Source organism: Lipotes vexillifer, unplaced genomic scaffold, assembly GCF_000442215.2.
Source record: "Lipotes vexillifer unplaced genomic scaffold, Lipotes_vexillifer_v1.1 scaffold116, whole genome shotgun sequence".
NCBI lineage: Eukaryota > Metazoa > Chordata > Mammalia > Artiodactyla > Lipotidae > Lipotes > Lipotes vexillifer.
The window spans coordinates 606,787-626,825 of NW_006786698.1; the positions used below are offsets into that span (position 1 = coordinate 606,787).

The 20,039-nt window shown below is 34.7% G+C and overlaps 1 protein-coding gene across 2 annotated transcripts in view; it reads left to right on the plus strand.

Moving 5' to 3' along the window:
• ING3 (inhibitor of growth family member 3) overlaps nt 1-15,163 on the plus strand; it is a 24,100-nt gene extending 8,937 nt beyond the window's left edge. Inside the window, exons 5-12 of one of the 2 annotated variants that reach the window (XM_007459333.1) lie at nt 4,685-4,781; nt 6,594-6,665; nt 7,503-7,622; nt 7,877-8,034; nt 8,629-8,822; nt 10,129-10,321; nt 12,658-12,696; nt 14,232-15,163. In XM_007459333.1, the coding sequence (XP_007459395.1) occupies nt 4,685-4,781; nt 6,594-6,665; nt 7,503-7,622; nt 7,877-8,034; nt 8,629-8,822; nt 10,129-10,321; nt 12,658-12,696; nt 14,232-14,348 (990 nt within the window). In that variant the 3' untranslated portion in view covers nt 14,349-15,163. The remainder of the gene's footprint in view (nt 1-4,684; nt 4,782-6,593; nt 6,666-7,502; nt 7,623-7,876; nt 8,035-8,628; nt 8,823-10,128; nt 10,322-12,657; nt 12,697-14,231) is intronic. The other variant, XM_007459332.1, reaches the window with a different exon arrangement.
• The last annotated feature ends 4,876 nt before the right edge of the window (nt 15,164-20,039 follow it).

Consider the following 20,039-nt stretch of genomic DNA (forward strand, 5'->3'; position numbering starts at 1 on the left):
AAAGAGTGAGTCACTGGGGGAGGCTTTAAGAGTCTACTAGTCAGGATGAGTGTAGTCTAAGGAGGTGACATCTGAGGCAGTGCTTGGAAAGCAAAGAGCCAGCCATGTGACAGGCTTAAGGAAGAACATTTCAGGCAGGTGATGGACCAAGTGTAGTGTCTCAGTCTCCTTGGGTAGACTGACAGGTTGCACCAGGAAAGAGGCCAGTGTGGTTGGTGTGTCGTGGGAAAGAAGAGGGTGTGAGCCGGGCAGGCAGAGGCCAGCACGCGCAGGCCTAAAAGTCGATGAAGCAATGTTTTTAGTCTAAGAGCAGGGGGAGGCCAGTGAAAGATTTTAAACAGAGGAGTGGGACACACCTTAGAGGACATTGTATGTATGGCTTTGCTTAAACATTATATTATTATGGAAATGTCAAGTAAGCAGGTATTATTGTTACAGGTTTTGAGATACAGCAATTGAGTATATAATTGTTTTTGATTTTGCCCCTCAGTGTTTTCTATAGCACAGTATTTAATTGTACTATTTTTCATTAAAATATTTTATTTACTTTTAAAATCAATAGTAAGCTTTTTATTCCTGTGACCAGCACTGTACTGACTACCTCATTTATTAAGGGAAAAAATCATACTGCATAAATATCCACAGATGAAGAAATTTGTGGAAGTAGGGCTTCATTGGAACAAACCGACGCTTTATTTAAGAGGGTTTAGTGAAATTTGACTAACAGACAAAAAAAAAAATCTATCTTATTAAAATAATTTCCTTCCAGAATCCTGATGTTCATAGGATTTAAACACTTTTTTGTGTTCCTCAGTCAGATGTCACTGTCATAAGGCCACATTAGATTACAATACCTAGTAAAGGTGATTTATATATACGCTGATAAAGCTTGAGCTTTTAGTTAATGCTTGAATGGTTTTAGCAGCCTCTTACAGTGCTAAATACCCTTGAACTTGCTTCTTTTTTATATCCTGGTTTATTCCTGAGATGATTATATTTCAGGCCCACATTTTACCTATAAATTTGAGAATTCCTCATCTTATACTCTAATTCAGGAAATATATTATGTGAGCTTGACCTTTTGATTTGTCTCCTATCCTTATTGTCTTTTAGGAGAATGATTAGATGTAGTTTATGTGCTAAGGCCTTAAGTATTTGATTTACCCTAAAGATGGATCAAATTTTCATCTAGTTTAAATTTAATTCAGGATGTGAAGAATCATTTTCATGACTTACCATCAGAGAAATGATTTGCCATCATGTTTCCTTTTTATTCCCCAGTTTACCCTCCTGATTCCCTATTACTAGATCTTTTCATGGATAGAAATTTCTCTCTTATTGCCATGGATTTCCACTTAGAACCTTGTAGACTGACTGCTCATTGTGAAAGGTCAAACTCGACATCTAACTTTTAGAATTTGACAGTGTTGGAAGCCATAAAACCATGGGAAAACTTTTAAAAAGCTATATTCAGTTCAGTTTGAGTCCATCAAGTGATACATTTTAAAATTTGAATATTGGAAAACTGGGAGAGACAAAAGAGAAAGAATAAAGGATTACAGCTCTATGCAAAAATAATTAAAGGGTCAGGATTTTTTGTTTGTTTCATGCAGAGGGGCCAAGGGTGACTTAAATATTTTATGATCATGAATATATTAACAAATAATGTTGACAGAATTTCCTTTGTCTCTGTAAAGGTCAGAAAAAGGACAGTACATTTAAAGAAGTTATGATTTGGGGTTGTAGGATATGATTTAGGGTTGTAGAATAAGGACCTTTTGTGGCTAGCATTTATTGACATTAAGTGGGGAACAGATCAATAATTAGACTCTGTAGTCAGCCTTGTGTTAGAAATCTGTGGTTAATGGAAGATCTCTCGATTGGATCAGTACCCTCTTTACCACTATAAATCAGTCTTACAGGGTCAGGTGTTTGTAGAGCGGTACGGTAACTTGGGTTCTTGCTTCACCTGATATCTGGGGGGCCATTATGGTGCTCGGCTAGGATAGGTGCTTTACCCATTCAGAATCATGTAGGTAGAGGGAATGCACTTAATAATAGGTTTCAGATATGTTCAGTGCAGCTCTTGCTATTGCTGTTTAATACTGTTTAAGTATCCTGGTGCTTTATAGCTTAAGTTAAATCTTGTGGTCAACTTCTTTCCAACTCCTAATTTGATTTAGTACAGCAGTGGTGAATCGAATAAAAAGAATTCTCATTGTTTGATAATTACTTATAATATTAATCAGTTCATAATCTTCTTTACCTACCAGGAGGTGGGAATGATTGTAAGCTCCCTTACAAAACTCCCCACCACAATGTGGTTAAGGCTTTTCTGTATCTGTTTATTTTAATTGTGAATTCGGTTTTTCAAGTTATTAACTCTTTGGGTTCCACTGCTTTTCCTGAACTATCTAATATTGGGAATTCCATCATTGTTTCCATGTTTTCAGGTATAATAAACATTATTAGTGCTATCTTAAAAGATAATTAAGCAATTCTTAAATTCAGGGGTGGAATGAGTTAGGGAGGTATGTATGGTTTCTTCATCTCACCTCGATCCCCCCCTGCCCACAACCGAGATTCTAACACTTCCTGTCTATACTGTCTGCCCCTATGACAGGCCACACCAGACTTTGTTTTTCTCTGAGAATTCTGTTTGTCTTCTTGTCTCTATACATTCTTTAGTTCTTTAATTATCACTCCTTCTTTCCATCTGTTTGAAAAAATCCGTTCTTCACTATCTAACTCGTTCATAATTCCTTTATGTCTACAATAGCCCAATATTATATTTTTTCTTTATGTGCTACTTCTGACCCTTTCTTGCTGTTTTTTATTTGTTACATCTAGGAGATTTTTATTTATTTGTTTGTTTATACCTTTACTGTGTTAAAAATCTTACATAAATCTTGATTTGTCAGCTAAATTTTAATTCCTATGAAGGCAGGGATTCTCTCATTCTTCAGGTATTCTGTTTACCCAGTGCCAAGCACACGATAGGAACTCAATATTTATTAGTAGTATAGTTGTAGTAAGAAAGGTGGTGGAGTATTTTCATTGCATTAAGTAGACTTGGAATTTAGATATGAGTATTTTTTCTGATTTCCCTTGAGATTAAATTTTGACAATGTAAGAGATATTCTTGAGTAACGGGTCTGTGTTCACACTTTATTATTGGAAGGGAGTTTCCATTAAAAAGGATGCTCAGTTACCTGCAAGTTCTTTGAATAGTAGCATGTGTCTATAATACGTGACCCTATAGAATTTTAAATATTGTAATTACAACTTCTACCGAGCTCTGAAAACTTATGTGTGAAGATGGAAGGAAAAATGGGCCTTGAATTATTGAAAAATCATAAACCAGCATCCCAGTGATTACTGTTAATATACAAAATACAAATAATAAGACAATATTCTTATTTTTTCAATTTGAATTCTATTACTTTGAGTTAAAAAATTGGCTTCTGCATGCGGAAGTTCAGAGGGCAATGTTAGGTATAAACAGTGAAGCACAATCTGTTACAAATAGATCAGAGTTAAGTCTCATTTTTATAATGCACTAGTTATTGAATTTGGGCATGTTGCTTAACCCTTCTGAGCCTTAGTTTCTTCCCTTATGAAGTAGAGACAGTAATAACCTATCTCAAAAGATTAGAGCAAGGACTAGAAAGCATAAACCTTCCAGTGCACCAAACACATTAGTGGCATCTGACACCTGCAGATCGTCTTTTGCTACTTTTCTTCTCCACTCCCTCACTTAGATACACATTATTTAATCGAAAGTCTTATTTAAATTTTTTGCCCTCTGGTGTATCATAGCATTTTGACATTTGTGAGAAAGTTACTCTTAATTATAACAGTGATTAAGAGGGAAACTAGAGTTTGAAAAAAAGATGTTGACAATAATGTAACATGAATATTTTTCAAGACTTGGTGTTTTTTGGTTTCACTTCAAGGTAGTAAATTTGAATAAGTATTGAAAAAACTTAATATTAAGCTTTAAAAATACATTAAGACTTGTTGCTAGTTTGAGGTGTCATAAAATTTTCTGAGATCAGTCCAAAGATCTCTAGGTGAGTGAGAAAATACAATTTTGCCACCTTAACCAAGGGCAACAGTATTACAATAAAACCCTTTTGACCAAGCTCTTTGTGGAATGGCATTTTCTGGCTAAAAACCCCTTTTGTTTCAACTCTTTACATAAATGTTTACCAGTATAATGGTCCACTTTCCTGCCTTAGAGAAATGTATGTATAGAGTATAGGAGCCTCTTTCATTCCTTACTGTGACAGTTATTATGGTCTGGCAGTGTGGATGGCCTTGTTATAAGTAGGAGATTAGGCTAAAAGTAATCGCAGGGCATACTAAGAACTGTTACCAACCCTCCTGTACCACCCACCGCCCATCTTTGCTTTACTTTTCATATCCTACTTCTTCCAAACATTTTCTAACAAATTGCGATTCTGGTTTCTTAAAACTTAAAATTTATTCAAGGAAACTTCGGAGATACTTAGCCTAGCACCCTCATGTTATAGATTAAAAACCTGCAGTGTAGGTTAATTGACTTGCTCAAGGATACAAAGCAGATGCGCTAAAAGAAATAAAGATTTAGGTTTCCTCATTAAACTGACACTTTAATAGTGTCCCAAATTGTGGTGGTTATCTTTGATCTTCTTTGAAACAGGTAGATCGACACTTGAGAAAGCTGGATCAGGAACTGGCTAAGTTTAAAATGGAGCTGGAAGCTGATAATGCTGGAATTACAGAAATATTAGAGAGGCGTAAGTAAACTTTACAGTTTTGCATCAATGTTGGAAAGTACATGTGCACATCATTGAGGAGACACACATCCCGCAGAGGCTTCTCAGATGCTGCTCCTTGGTGGACGGTGGCACCTGGGTGGGACTGTTGGACTGTTTGGGTCACAGATACTTGGAGAGATAATACATCATCCACTCACTCTGTATGAAAATAACATATTAAGTCATTGCATTTTTTAACGTGGATATATGCTAGTAAGATGAGTGGCAGGAACAAAGATTTAAAGGAATACAACCACCTAGAAACAAGTCAGCCATCTGGCATTACGTGTTTTGACTTTGCCCTGCCAGTTTATGCACTTAAGTGTTGAAGGTTATTTTTTTCTTCTTAAGGACTGCCTTAAAGCTTTCCCTCAGCTGTGTTACTAAGAAAGATTTTAGTGAGTTCTTCAACACTTCCTCTTTTTCTCAAGAAGTCTTTCCTAAACTTTCTCTTATCAGCAAGAAACCATTTTAATATTTCTCTGCAAGACTCGACTTGATCTCCTGCTATAATTTACTCTTATCACTTCTAGGGTTTAACTCAGGAGACTTCCCCAAAATGGAGACATGAGCTCTGTTTCTTTAACTAATTTAGCTCTTCCAGCCTAAATAGATAACGTCCATAAAAGCAGATAGTGCTGTGCTAAGCCCAGAGTAGGCACTCACTAAATGTTAGTTGAATCAAGTCAGTTTTATGGCTGATTTCTAGTAGAATTTAATTAAAGGATTCAAGCATCTCTTTTCTTGGTGCATTTCAACAGCAAGAAATAGGTACAGCAACATGTACCTATTTCTACACACAGATGAAAGGTTTCTTTAGAGTGTTAGGTTACATATATCTCTGTTTATATACTCACTAGATGTCAACTAGGGCAGCAACCACACGTGGATCCATCTTGGTACCCATAGTTGTATGTTTGTATTCAGAAATAGATCCATCATTTTAGATGATCATCTTATTTATTTGTGATACTTTTATTCCAGGGGGACCCTATCTGAAGATAATAAGTATTTTGAGACAAAATAAAATATATATATATATTTTTTTGAAATGCTGATAGTAGCTGTGAGTAGCAATAAGCCATGCCTATTCAGTACTGCAGGAAGGTTAATGAAGCATCCTCTGTAAGGACGCAGACATATGAAAGTAAATTAGATCAAGTTATAAAAGTTGCTCCACCCTGTGCCCTGCCATAATTTCATCTCAAGGGATCAAGATAAACCCAGGAAATTTCTTTAAAAGTATTTTAAAGCTTGGCAGTAGAGATTCTATGCATCACTTTTCACAAACAAAATCCCTAACTTCTTTTAGGAAGTCTTTACTATCGCATGTCATTTTAATGATCAAAGAATTTTCTTTCATATAGTAATGTCCCATTGCCTAATACTTTAGACTCTCCCATTAAAAGGTCTTCAGCTCAGTAACTCTAGGTTGAGTTTTTCAGTTCAGTAATGGAGTTATAATACCCATTCATCCACTTACGTTGTACCAAATGTCGTGAATTCCCTAACTCAGACATTAGCATGCCTTGACCCATTTTGTACTTAAGGTAAATATTGAAAAATGGTTACTTATTGTTTAGAAAGAGGATCAGATTGGCTCAGGATAAAATTGGCAGTGGTGACTCTCTAATGTGTTTGGCTAAAATGATAATAGGCATAGGCATCAGAGCTTGCCAGTCCTTTGCTGCTTAAGGGTACAGAGTGCCTGAATTTGATTGATGTGTAAAGTTTTGTGGTGATATCTCATGTGGTATATCTCTATGCCTCTCTCTCTTTTTTTTTTTTTAGGATCTCTGGAATTAGATACTCCTTCACAGCCAGTGAACAATCACCATGCTCACTCACATACTCCAGTGGAAAGTAAGTTTGATTTAGGACAGCTAAAATTTTAAAGACAATTAAAAATTCATTATATTATCTATGTATTCTCTTTCACTAGCTTTACACAACCAATTGAGAAACGAATATCCTCCCCTTTTATTTTGTGAGATGTATTTTTTCATCGCAATTACTGGCAGATTTATCTTTTTCATTTGGGAAGAGCATATTTGATTTGGGAACAGGTGGTCTGTTTTCCCTGGAATTCATTGTGGAAGAACATGTGGTACTAGTAGCAGTGTATACTGACTACATACAGATACCTGATTCTCTCCAGGGAGTATTAGAACTAAGCCAAATAGTAAACTATTTGATTGTGGGCTCTTTGTCTTTTTTATCCTTGCTTTTCAATTTTTTAGCTTACTGTTGGCTTATAATAAAGTCTCAAATCGTTGGTGAGTTAGTGAGTAAATGAATGGTTAGTCAGATGCTAGCTGGCTAGATGACCGTACTGGTGCCTTTTTTTGACAAAGCAATTTGATATGAAAGTAAGATTGATTGAAAATTATTTTAAATTGTAGTTAATGTTTTGAAAACAAAATTCTCCTCATGTTATATGTGAAACCATGGTGTATCGTGGGTTGTCTTCACTACTTTGCTATTAAAGTTTTTTAAATGTCTGAGCAGTCTGCTCTTACTAAAACAGGGGACACAGAGTGTTCTGTTTGTCCTGTCTTCTCAGAAAACATAATGTTCTGTATTCCATGAGGAACTCAGATCATAACTGTATCAGTTTATAACCAGATGGAAGTACAATATTATGCCTTGTCTATAGTTCTCTAAAATTTAAAAAAATTTGAATTTTTTATTTATATTCAGAAAGGAAATATAATCCAACTTCTCACCATACGACAACAGATCATATACCTGAAAAGAAGTTTAAATCTGAAGCTCTTTTATCTACCCTGACATCAGATGCCGCTAAGGAAAATACGCTAGGTAAGCTTATTATCTTAAACATGATAGTTTTATTTTTTTTTGTTTGCATTAAAATAAAGGGAAATGACAGCAATTAAGATTAATTATACAGATTCTTCACCTGGATAAAGTCTGCCATAGGAAGAAAGAAGTAAAAATGTGATGTGAAAATTTTAAATTTAGTGGTTATATCTGTGCTGAGAGCTAATATATTTTAAGCTCACTAACTTTATGTTCTCTCTAACCATTTTTATTGCTTCTTTAATTCTGTACAGGTTGTCGAAATAATAATTCTACAGCCTCTTCTAACAATGCTTACAATGTGAATTCCTCCCAGCCTCTGGCATCCTATAATATTGGCTCCTTGTCTTCAGGAACTGGTGCAGGGGCAATTACCATGGCAGCAGCTCAAGCAGTTCAAGCTACAGCTCAGGTAAAAAGGAAAAAGGTTTGGAAACAATGTTAAATTTTGTCTGGATCTTGGCAAACTCAAATAGAAACAACTAGATAGGAACAAAAAGAGTTTTCTTGCATTGTAGAGTTTCATTTTTAAATCATAGTTTTATGATATCTGACATTTTATTTAATGAAATGAATATGCAGAAATTCCCTGATTGATAATGAAAAGTAAAAAATAGATTCATACAACCTCATACAGATCCCTTTTCATAGTAATTGCTCATGACGCCCATATTCTTGACTGTAAGCCACAGCACCTGCTAGGACTATACTTTATTCTTTCTACCAGTTCCAGGGCTTTCTCTATAGCCTCAGAACTTAGGTTGCCTTGTTCCCTTCTGTACTGGTTATCTGTATTCCTTAAGATACCCATCCTGTAGTTACTTTATAACTAGGGAAAAACTGATCTTAAATCTTTACATAAAATAGCTTAAATTACAATGATGAAAATAATGGTTTAAACAAAATAATATTGGATAAGCCAAAATAATGCTGTAACTAGTAAGACTTGAAAAAGAAAATGTACATACTTATATTTATTAATACTACCAATGAACGTCTTTCTAAGATGAAAGAGGGACGAAGAACATCAAGTTTAAAAGCCAGTTATGAAGCATTTAAGAATAATGACTTTCAGCTGGGAAAAGAGTTTTCCATGCCCAGGGAAGCAGCTGGCTATTCATCATCTTCAGCACTCATGACTACATTGACACAGAACGCCAGCTCATCAGCAGCAGATTCACGGGGTGGGAGAAAGAGCAAGTAAGTTTTATTGCTACAGTAGCCCGTACCTTTACTAAGTATGCAGACTACCTGGCATCCAGCTGGGCTTCCATATATTAAACAAAGGCAGCATGATATGATGGGTCAGGGTGAACTTTGGGGAGGTGGGAAGACATGACATTTCCTTCACACTGACTTTACTTTGAAACGGATGAAGTCTTTAAAAAGTGCTAAGAGACTGTAATTTTTCTCGAGTCTTAAATTGGGTTTATGAATAAATGACTTCTCTTTACTTTCTTTTGTTCGTTAAGGTAAACCATTTTATGATGCTTTTTCTGCTTATAACACCTTATTTTGTCATGTGTTTCCTGGAAATTTTTTAAAATAAGATTCTTCATTTTGATTAAGAGCAAGTTGTCTTAATTCTTGGTATTGCATCCCCAAAACTGAAATTATGAAAATATCCCTAGATTTTGTAGATGAGACTCTTAGGATGATTATATAAAAACCGAACAGCATTTGGCACCATCTTTCCAAAGCACCTGCATATGTTAGGTATTCATACATAGTGAAAGTTCAAATGCTCGGCCAAAAGAATTGTATCATAATTTTATCATAATTTATTCTTTAAATGTATTTTCTGCAAGTAAATGTTGTATTTTCTGGGTTCCTGTACTTTCTGTGACTAAATCTCTAAAAGAATGATCAATGTAGAATTACCACAAAAGTGCTAAATATCTTTAAAATTCATTTAATGACCCAAACTTTTTATAACTGCCGATGATAAATTTTTGCATTTTTAAAATTTATTAGCATACAGATAATGGTAAATTTCTTGTGAATTTTAACACTTTTTGTTTCCTGTCCTACACAGGTAAGTATTCACAAGTCAGTTGATGGTCATGATTGTTTTCATCAAATGCTTCTGTGTATTTGTATTTTAGATTTTGATGAAGAGTATTCAGTTTGGTTAAAAATACAAAGAATGTCTGTAAGGTAGCCATAACTAATACTAATTCTTAAAAGTATTACCTACAATTTAAATCAATGGTAAGTAGTAACTGATTAAAAATTTATTCTAAAAACTTTGAAATATTTTGAAAGAATTTCCTTTAAATATATTTGTTCTCCAGAAAACAAAAATCTCAGATAAAAATAAACTGTTACGAAAAATGTTTTATTGCTCTAAACAATTGTGCTTTTAAATCTGTTTATCAGATTATTTGTGTGTTAAATATTAGTTTATACATTTAATGTTATTTCATATCATACCACTTACTTAGAAGTTATTTTCAGGTAACTTCTTATGGATGCTGAGCAAATAAAACTGATACTGTTTTTTCAGAAACAACAACAAGTCTTCAAGCCAGCAGTCATCATCTTCCTCCTCCTCTTCTTCCTTATCATCGTGTTCTTCGTCATCAACTGTTGTACAAGAAATCTCTCAACAGACAACAGTTGTACCAGAATCTGATTCGAACAGTCAGGTTGATTGGACTTATGACCCAAATGAACCACGGTACTGCATTTGTAATCAGGTAAAAATCTGACATAGGTCTATAAAAGCATAATCTGAATAAATTAGGAAAAAGAGCTACTCCATTTTTATAGAGTTCTTTTTACTCCAGTTAAAAATACCTTTGCTTCTTTAATATATTTTTCTCCTGCTTCTTATAAAAATGACGTGTTTGCTGTAAATACAAAGAGTATAAAGAAACATATAAGTCATCCATAATCTCGGCCCTCAGATATAACCTATAATTAAACATTTCGATGTACTACTACTATGTACCCCACATGGATGCTGTCTTAGCCTGCTTAGGCTGCCATAATGAAATACAACAGACTGGGTGGCTTAAATAACAAAAATTTGTTTTCTCACAGTTTTGGAGGCTGGCTAGTCCAAAATTAAGGTGCTGGCCAATTGTCTTCCTGGCTTGCAGACGGCCCCCTTCTTGTTGAGTCTTCACATGGTGAAGAAAGAGAGCTTTGGTATCTCTTCCTTTCGTTATAAGGACACCAACTTGATTGAATTACGGCTCCACCCTTATGGCCTCATTTAACCTTTATCCTCTCCTCACAGGCAGTCACATTGGGGGTTAAGACTTTAACACATGAATTTTGGGAAGGGACACAAGCATTCAGTTCATAATACATATGTACACAGATATACACATAGGTGTATGTGTATTTGAATTTGACAGTTGGAATCATGGTATGTCCTTTTATGTAACTGGCTTTTTTCACTAAATCATGTGTACTTAACATGATTTTTCTTGTCATTTTTTTCTTCTCACAGTTATCTGTTATACTCTGTACTATAACTTATTTAGTCAATATTTAGCTATAAATTATTTTAGTGGTTTTATTTTTTCAAAATTACAAATAACATTATGGTAGGCATTTTTTATGTAATCCATTTCATACATCTAATTTCTAGGACAATCCTTTAGAATTAAAATTAAGTTATAAATATTTGATACCAACTACCAAATTATCTTCTAACATTTATTACCAAAATTAATAAATTGATGAATATGCCTGTTTCCTAAACCCTGTCCAGCACTGCATTTTATTCTCTCTTAAAAACCATGAACCAATTTTGACAGTTTTGAATCACACCGTTGTTTCAATTTACCTTAGTAGTAAGATTGGATTTTTTTGGCCGTTTTGATTTCTTCTTTTATGTGTTGGCTGATTTTTTCTATCATTTTTGTCACATATAAATATTTTGCTTGGTTTAGTTTTTTAATTCTAAAATTCCAATTTTATGTAGTAATGACTGTCAGTCTTTTTCTTTATGAATTCAGCCATGGATTACATCCTTAGGAAGGCCTCTTCCCCTTTACCCCTTATAAATGTGTCTTGATTTTTAAATGTTTTCGTCTGTTGATATGCTTTAATTTCTTCACATTTAAATCTTTAATCTATCTGCAGTATATTGTGTTTTAACAGTGTGAGTTGCCAGTCTAATTTTTAAGAATATGCCATTTAAGAGTTTGCTAGTTCTGCTGTCACCTGATAAACATTTTTTAACATTAATGATTAAGAATATCCTATAAATATCCTGGCAGTAGAGGTAGATTACCTACAAAAGAACAAAATCAGATTCACCCTAGATTTCCCCTCTATAGCACTAAAAACTAGAAGTTGATGAAATATGTCTGTAGAGCTTTGAGGGAGAGATCTAAGTGCCCCACCCCGGCCCCTACCCCACACCCCCGCAAATTGTTATCCAGAGAAGTTGTTGATTGTGTGCATAGAACCTCAGACAGATATTTTCACTCATGCAAAGAATCAGGAAGTATGCCATCTAGTAAAATAAACTCTATCTGAAAGTGTATTCAGTTCATTGAGAACTTAAATGAATTCAGGAATTAGGAATTCGTGCTGTAAAGTGCTAGTGAAGAACAGCAAAAAGAAAAATGAGAAAGGACATATAATAAATAGATAATAAGTTTAGAAGTCTCAATGAAATGGGCTATTGACGGCAAAGATATAAATGACCTAACCTGACCCAAGAAAAAGTAAAAAAAAAAAACTTAAGTATGTAAATAATCAAGAAACTTAAAATCTTTATAAAAGAAACCACCCAAAAAGTTGGCTCCTTTGTCGAGGTAGTCTACAGAACAAATTCTTGCAGACTTTCAAAGAGTACATAATTTCTGTGTATCTCCCCCTACATCCCAGTCCCAAAAACATCTTTCAGAAAAAAAAACTGTAAACTGTGTAAAACTATATGCCCTGTTTCTTAATGCAGTTGTATATTCAGTGTATTTCCCTCTATTTTCTTAACAGTATCATAGACAATTAATTTGGGTTTAGGTGCTTGTTATATAGTCATAACAAAAATATTTAATTTTCTTTTAACTAGGTATCCTATGGTGAGATGGTGGGCTGCGATAACCAAGATGTAAGTATTAAATTTTTCTATTTAGGAATGAAAAAATCACAGATTATTATTGTTAGAATGTATACTTTTTTGTTTACTGTGTCTCTCAGTATAAGAAAACAGGTTTGAAGTTATGTTAATTATAATAATGCTAGAGTATTCTTCCCCCAAATAGGATAGTATCCCTTAATCTATTCCCTATTTTAACTTTTTTAAAGCTAATTTTACAGTTTTATGTGCAGATTATACTTCTCAAAAGGTGCTACGTTGTATGAAAATTAGAAACACCCTCCTCCCCTTTTGCCAAAGAGTGCTGTTTGCTAGAATTCAGTTCACTTATCACAGTGAAGAATTGGAACTTTAGAACAGTACTTTCTTTCAGGAAGCATGGTGCTAAGGTGAAGGCTCTAACGTGGGTTATTTTCCTCCTATTAGTGTAGTATTTCCTAAGGTACTCTGCAAGTGTCAGCTGATAAGAGCCACTTCTGATATTAAAAAATAAAGAAGGTTTGAAAGAAAAGAATTCCTATTTATTTTCTTTGAAGCTTAATTTGGGTTAGAGATATGTTTTGAATGCTGAGAATATTTTTGTCTAGTAATTTCCACTCCCTTCTTAACTGTCACACAGCTCAGCCCCCTTTTGTCCATGTTTTCCTCCAGAGGGGTAACTGAACCCTGAATTCTAAAGAGGACTAATCAGTAATGTCAAGATCCTAAGGTTAATAATAAGAGTTTTAAATTTTTAAAACAATTTGAAAATTGATCAGGGTTGGCTCATGAAAATGTGTGCTTTCCTGGCCTGCCAGGTTCCCAACAACACGTTAATAAAGAGAAAGACTTTCCTTCCACTCCCTTTGCAGAACCACTGGGGGCTGTTTGTGATTATTGCAAAACCATTTCAAGAAGACCATTGTAAACTGTCTTCTGGGGCGCTTAGTGCAAATGAATGATGAGAGTTCTGTGAATACCCCGTCATACTCTCTCTGATCCCTCTCATTCCCAGTTGTGCTCTTCTAAGTGCTAAGATTTTCTGTGAAAGTGTAGAACCACTTAGTATATCGCACAGTGGAACTCCTTTTCTCTGCATATCTAGGAATAGATAACACCAGAAAGGAAACCCAGGGCAATCCTTTATGTCTTACTTACAAGTAGCTTGTTCTACTTTATGAGGAAATGAATAAGGCTGAGTATTAAATAAAATCTTTAAAATACATTTACCGCCTATGTGAGAGACCCATCTCACTTCTTCTTGTCCTTGTGAGTTGGTATAATGTACTCTCCAGCTTAACGGAAATTAGTGAATTTGTGTTCATTATTTAAGATTATGGGAGTAGATTACATGAACCTCAGAGTTAACAAAGATGCACAATTTTCTGTGTGTCCATTTCCTCATCTCTGAAACTTACCAGTTGGACTAAATGAACAACAAATCAGCTCCTAGATGTCAAAGTTCTGTTTCCATGGCTCTAATTATTAATATTTAGTCTGCTGGGCATATTTTAACATACTTCCTAATCTTTTACTAAAAACTATTTCTTTGCATTTTTGCTTTCTAGTGCCCCATAGAATGGTTCCATTATGGATGTGTTGGATTGACAGAAGCACCAAAAGGAAAATGGTACTGTCCACAGTGCACTGCTGCCATGAAAAGAAGAGGCAGCCGGCACAAATAAGGGTGGTCGTTTTCATTTGAGAAAGAAAAAAACTCCCAACATTTTATATAGGACTTTAAAAACAGGAAAAAAAGAGAGAGAAGAGACAATGCATTTCCAGGCAACCACTTAAAGGATTTACATAAACAATCCTATAAGATCTTGAACTTGAATTTTATGGGTTGTGTTTTAATAATGTAAGTAAATTATTTATGCACTCCTGGTGTGCTCTGAATATTATTCCAGTCAGCCTTGGATTATTTCAGTGGCCAACATATGCAGACGTTTGTACTCCTCAACCATTTTCTCCAAGTAATGGGCATTCTATAATTTAGACTTCAAAGAATTCCAACGATGAAGATTTTAAGAAAAGGATTTTATATTCAACAGGTATGTTCTGCTGCATGTACTGTACTCCAGAGCTGTTACGTAACACTGTATATAAATGGTTGCAAAACAAAAAAAAGGTCAGTGCTTCTAAAATGAATTTAAGATAATGGTTTTTTAAATGCCTTTATAATAAGCTTTGTTTCTTTGTGAAACTAAATTCAGCGGGCTGAAGGAAATGGTTTATGTGATAAAGTGGGCTGGTGTCCTCTAGAGTACCTGGGTACATAAACAGAAATTCCTGTAGGTAAAAACTAATCTGTGCCATTAGTCTTTATATGTTTCTGCATCCAGATAGAGTGCAGTTCATGAGGGTGGGAGGGGGAGGGGCTGAGGGGAAAGGGTGTTTAAGTGATACATTTTTATACCAAATGTGTTTATTTTTTTGTGCAAGTAATCCTTAAAATTGGAATTGTATTAGGTGTTAAAATAAAGTTTTTAAAAAATTACTTGTATTTATACTTCACACTTAATAATGAAAATTTCTTAATTCCACCTAACTTCCGATTTTCATAATCTAAAAAGGACAGAGACCCAGGACACAGAATGCTGCATAATCTGTTATTTCTTTAATAATGCTTGGAATTTGTGATATGAAAATAAGGGAAAGACATTTTTAATGCAAATTTGAAATGCAAATGCATTTTTCTAGAACATCTCCCTGACTTTTCCTTCAGTCTAAGGGACATGAAAGAAGTCTAACTACAGCAGATAAAATGAAAATAATGATTGTAGTTGTTTTGACTTGTGGCAGTGTGGCCAACGTAAGTAAAGAGAACCCTTGGATTGGAGCTTAAAATTCAGTTCTCTTTTTGATTCTACCACATGTTGGTATGACAGTTAATTCACATCTTTAATCACTCTGGGCCTTATTAAACCAGGGTGACACTGGCTTCAGGATGTCTATAAAGCACTCCTAAGGTTTTATTCTATAGGTGCTATTTAAATTATAAATTTTGCATAGTGGAAATTTTATTTAAGGTATAATATCGAGTCTGGTCGATAGAAAAATCCTTAAAACTTTAGAAATACTTATTATGTCGTATTTCTTTTATATTGAAAGTTACTGGGCCCATCAGATTTCTGCTTTAATCAAAACCACTTATGAGCCTCTTAGAACTTATACAGAAAACTATGAAATCTATGCAATGCTACCCAAAGGGTATGGATTAGATAGGGGATTTCAGAGGTCTCTTCCAGCTTCAAGATTCCATAATTCTGAGCTGCTGCAGTCTGATTTTATAACTGGACAGCCCATAAAACTAAGTTAGGTTCATTTGTGGGTACTCATGATTTCGTGATACTCAGTATTTTCATGGAGGTTTTATAAACCTTTGAAAAATAATATGTAATGTAGTATTCAGTTAGCTTATTAGCATGTGGCCTGGAGATGCTCAGTGGTATTGTTTAATCTGTATATAATGACTTTTCCAAACTCATTTGTTTTATAGGAATTGGTCAAAGGGAAAAAGCCTTATGTACATACAGCCTTATTTTAAGAGAAAGTTCCTTGTCAGAGTCAGGAACATCCCTATTTCCAGCTGCTATAGCCCCTTTCAATGTGTGAGTTCCACTACTTAACTAAATCACTCAGAAAAACATTTTGACAAATTTTAAGCTCAGACATTGAATATTTTATGAAGTGCGTATAAAGAAGTAAACCAAAATTTTGTGCAGTTATTTAGTAATGGGTAGAACCTGTTCATATCTGAGATCCATACAATGGGCCAAACATGGAACTACCTCATCAAAAAAAAAAACGTGGCCAACTATTAATATTCTTTGTGACATTTACATCAAGGAGTATATGAGCATTTTTGGTATTATACACATTCAAAATCTTTGTTGTACAAAACTTGTGTAACAGTTGGTGGCACAAAAAATCCAAATGTGGGTTCACAGTTTATAGGTGGTGAAAATTGAGGCCTTACTGCTGTGGAGTGTATATTACAATGTTCATGGTGACACATTTGAAGCAATAAATGGCTTAATTAAATGCCTAAATGAAGCTGAGTGTTTGATAAACATACAGTCATTCTTTTTAAGGGCAGTTCATTTTTTTGCTCTTTTCTCCTTTTAAAGAAATTCCACATACTTTAGATTTTTAACCATCTTTGTTTTGTGCAGTGTTAGTGCTCTGTGCCCTTAGACCTCAGAAATAGTCTTCTTGATCTAACTAATTAATTATTTTAGTCTTAGAAAAATAAATATTTAATATACTGCCAGGAGTAAGATTCTCTTTGTAGACATTGTAGCGTTTTCCTTCAACTCTCACATTTAACAAAAAATCTTTCAACAGATGGGTTTTAAGAGTAAAAGAACATCCTCAAAACTGTTCATTTTTGTAATTGAACGTTAAGCACCTAGATGTTGAAAATACACAGATGAAGGTATTCGTGTATATATGGGCGTGTGTGTGTGTGTGTGTGTATGTTGGTGGGGGAAGTGGGAAGGATGGACATGTTAACAAGTAAGTGCTGTATTTTGATAAGTGCTGTAATAGATGGATGTACAAAGTATTCTAGGAACACTGGGAAGTTTAACATAGGAGGTATCATTTGATCTGATTCCTAAAGACAGATGAAGCAGGGAAGGTTTTGCAGGCAGGTGAAATTGTTCTAGAGCCACAAACATTCTGGGAATTTTAAAGTAGTCTGGAATGAGTGGACGTGGGTTAGGAAGATGTGCTGTCAGGGAAGGGAGCTGGAAAGCTGAGTGAGAGTCTATTCGTGGGCATTTTACACTGGGCCATGGAATTGTTTGTCAGTAGGAGTAGTGATAGCATTTACATGTTGTCAGTTAAATATGATTTAACAGTTTAGTGAAATCATAGCACTTTTCTTATTGAGATTATAAACTAGAGATGACAAAAATTAATTAGTCTATAACTTGGAAGTTGCTTAAAAATTCTAAATTTAGGGTGAAACTTTTCTCCCCATTTTTTTTTCTTTTTTTGTGGTATGCGGGTCTCTCACTGTTGTGGCCTCTCCCATTGCGGAGCACAGGCTCCAGATGCGCAGGCTCAGCGGCCATGGCTCACGGGCCCAGCCGCTCCGCGGCATGTGGGATCTTCCCGGACCGGGGCACGAACCCATGTCCCCTGCATCGGCAGGCGGACTCTCAACCACTGCGCCACCAGGAAAGCCCTTCTCCCAATTTTTGAAACTACAAATCAGAATTGCTAGTCAAGAGTTTTAGATTTCCCTATTTAGGTGATAAAATCTAAATTATTAAAACAGATTATAATTTCTGAACCAGGATCTTAATATTCATGTTTTGATTTTGCTGCAGAGAAAAAGTTTAAAGTGATTAAAAGATGAAATGACTTGAAAGTTGTTTTGTGTTTAACTTAAGTTGATAACAAGGAAGAGATATACCCCCTTCTGGCCATTTCCATTTTAAAGTAGTAAGTCATGTATATCTTTTAAGTCGATATTTTAACTTAATAAATAAGATAAATGACTTTATTTACTAACAAATTCCTGGAAACCTAGACATAGTAAAATGTTTATTTGAAAGAGATTGAATAATAAATTCTTCAGAGCCATATACTTTTCTTCACTCCTGGCAAAGGAGACTATAAAGAGAACATTATAATCATTCATTTTTCTGCTGCTCATTGAAAATTCAGAAGCCGGTGTGGGAGGTGAGGGTGAGGAATGTGTACAGGTGTGTGTGTTGCTTATTCCCGTTCCCCACTTCTACTGGCCTGTTATTGAAGAAGAGTAGTTTTTCATAGGAAGGTGTATACTTGCTAGTCTTAATGATGAACTAGTTGAAAACATTTACAAGTTTAATATCGCTTGTAGGAAAAAACAGTGGTCATATTTTAATTCATTTTGCACTGTTAAATCTACTCCAGTAGAGGGACCCTCCATGCTAATACGTTAAAATAAGAATAATTATAATTGGTACCAAGTTACTTTAAAAAGCTGTCGAGGTCAAATGGAATACAAGGGGCCAGGCAGAAATATTTCTAAATAACCCTGAACATAAATATGAGTCAGTTCATTGGAGTGATTTTGCTAATATTATAATTAGCCCAGTAGAAACTTTTAATGTGACCTCCCCAGTATGTCCCATTAGAATTTATCAATTTTTTATTTGTATCCTTGAAGCATTTATATATTTATCTTCAATATGACAAATCACTGTTTTCTTGAGTAGTTTGAGGCATTGATTATAAGGATAATTGTTTTCATGGGTTTCCCCAGTGTGCCAAAAGATTTTTCACTTTTCCAATGGTTGCCACTTATGAATGTTTGAGAGAGTCCCCTTATCTGTTCAAAGCAAAACAAAACAAAAATAAGCTCATATATTAGCATATGATTTAAATATAGAAGTAGTCTTTTGACTTTATGTGGTATACATGTAACCAAAGAACCATACTCTGTCAAAGAACGTTTCCTTCTTAGCCACTCAGATTGGCTAAATGAATGCCAGTCTTCATTGGAGTGATAAGACCAAACCTACCCCTTCCCATCTCCCATCACACACATCAGTCTTTCAGGGAGAAAATTTAATGCTGGGAAAATTTCAAAATACTTTTTATTTTCTGAAAATAAAAATGGATGATTGAACTGTGATTACATTTTTTTAAAAGAAAACAAGCTAAATTATGTGGCTATCTTGAGAACATTTCTTTCAGTGTATTAGGCTTTCCAAGGAATATGATATTGTCAATCTACAGAGAAGAGGAATGAAATTTCTAATTAAGGTAAAGAACATAATTTGCTACTATGATATAACAAATTGAATTTGTTCATGTTTTGTGTATTAATTGATAAAAAATTAGGAATTCTGGCCCCATGCCAAGGTGTAAGTTTACATCTCAAAATAGTAAAACATTGGGGATATGTAATTCATTGGATTAAATATTTACCATTCTACCTGTGTAGAGGATGCGAACCTTAAAAGCAAATTTGGAAGGCTTAAAGGAAATTATATGCCCAAGTTGCATTTGTTTGGGGGAGCAGTATAATTACGCATTCAAGGAATGGTAAAAATCCCAGGGAAGCTAATTCTGTCATTGCCACAATCTGCTCAGGGACTCACTATTCTAAATTAAGTAACAGACCATCTTTGGCACCCACATGTAAAAATTGTGCAACAAACTATTCCTTTGGTTAAACTTCAGTTTCCCAACGTTAGCCCTATTGACATTTTCTGCCAGATGTTTCTTTGCTGTGGTGGTGCTGTCGTGTGCATTGTGGGATGTTTAGCAGCATTCCTGGCATCTACACACGAGAAGTCATTAGCATCCCTCCTGGGCCCACAAGTTGTGACAACCAGAAAAGGCTCTAGACAATGCCAAATGCCCTCTGG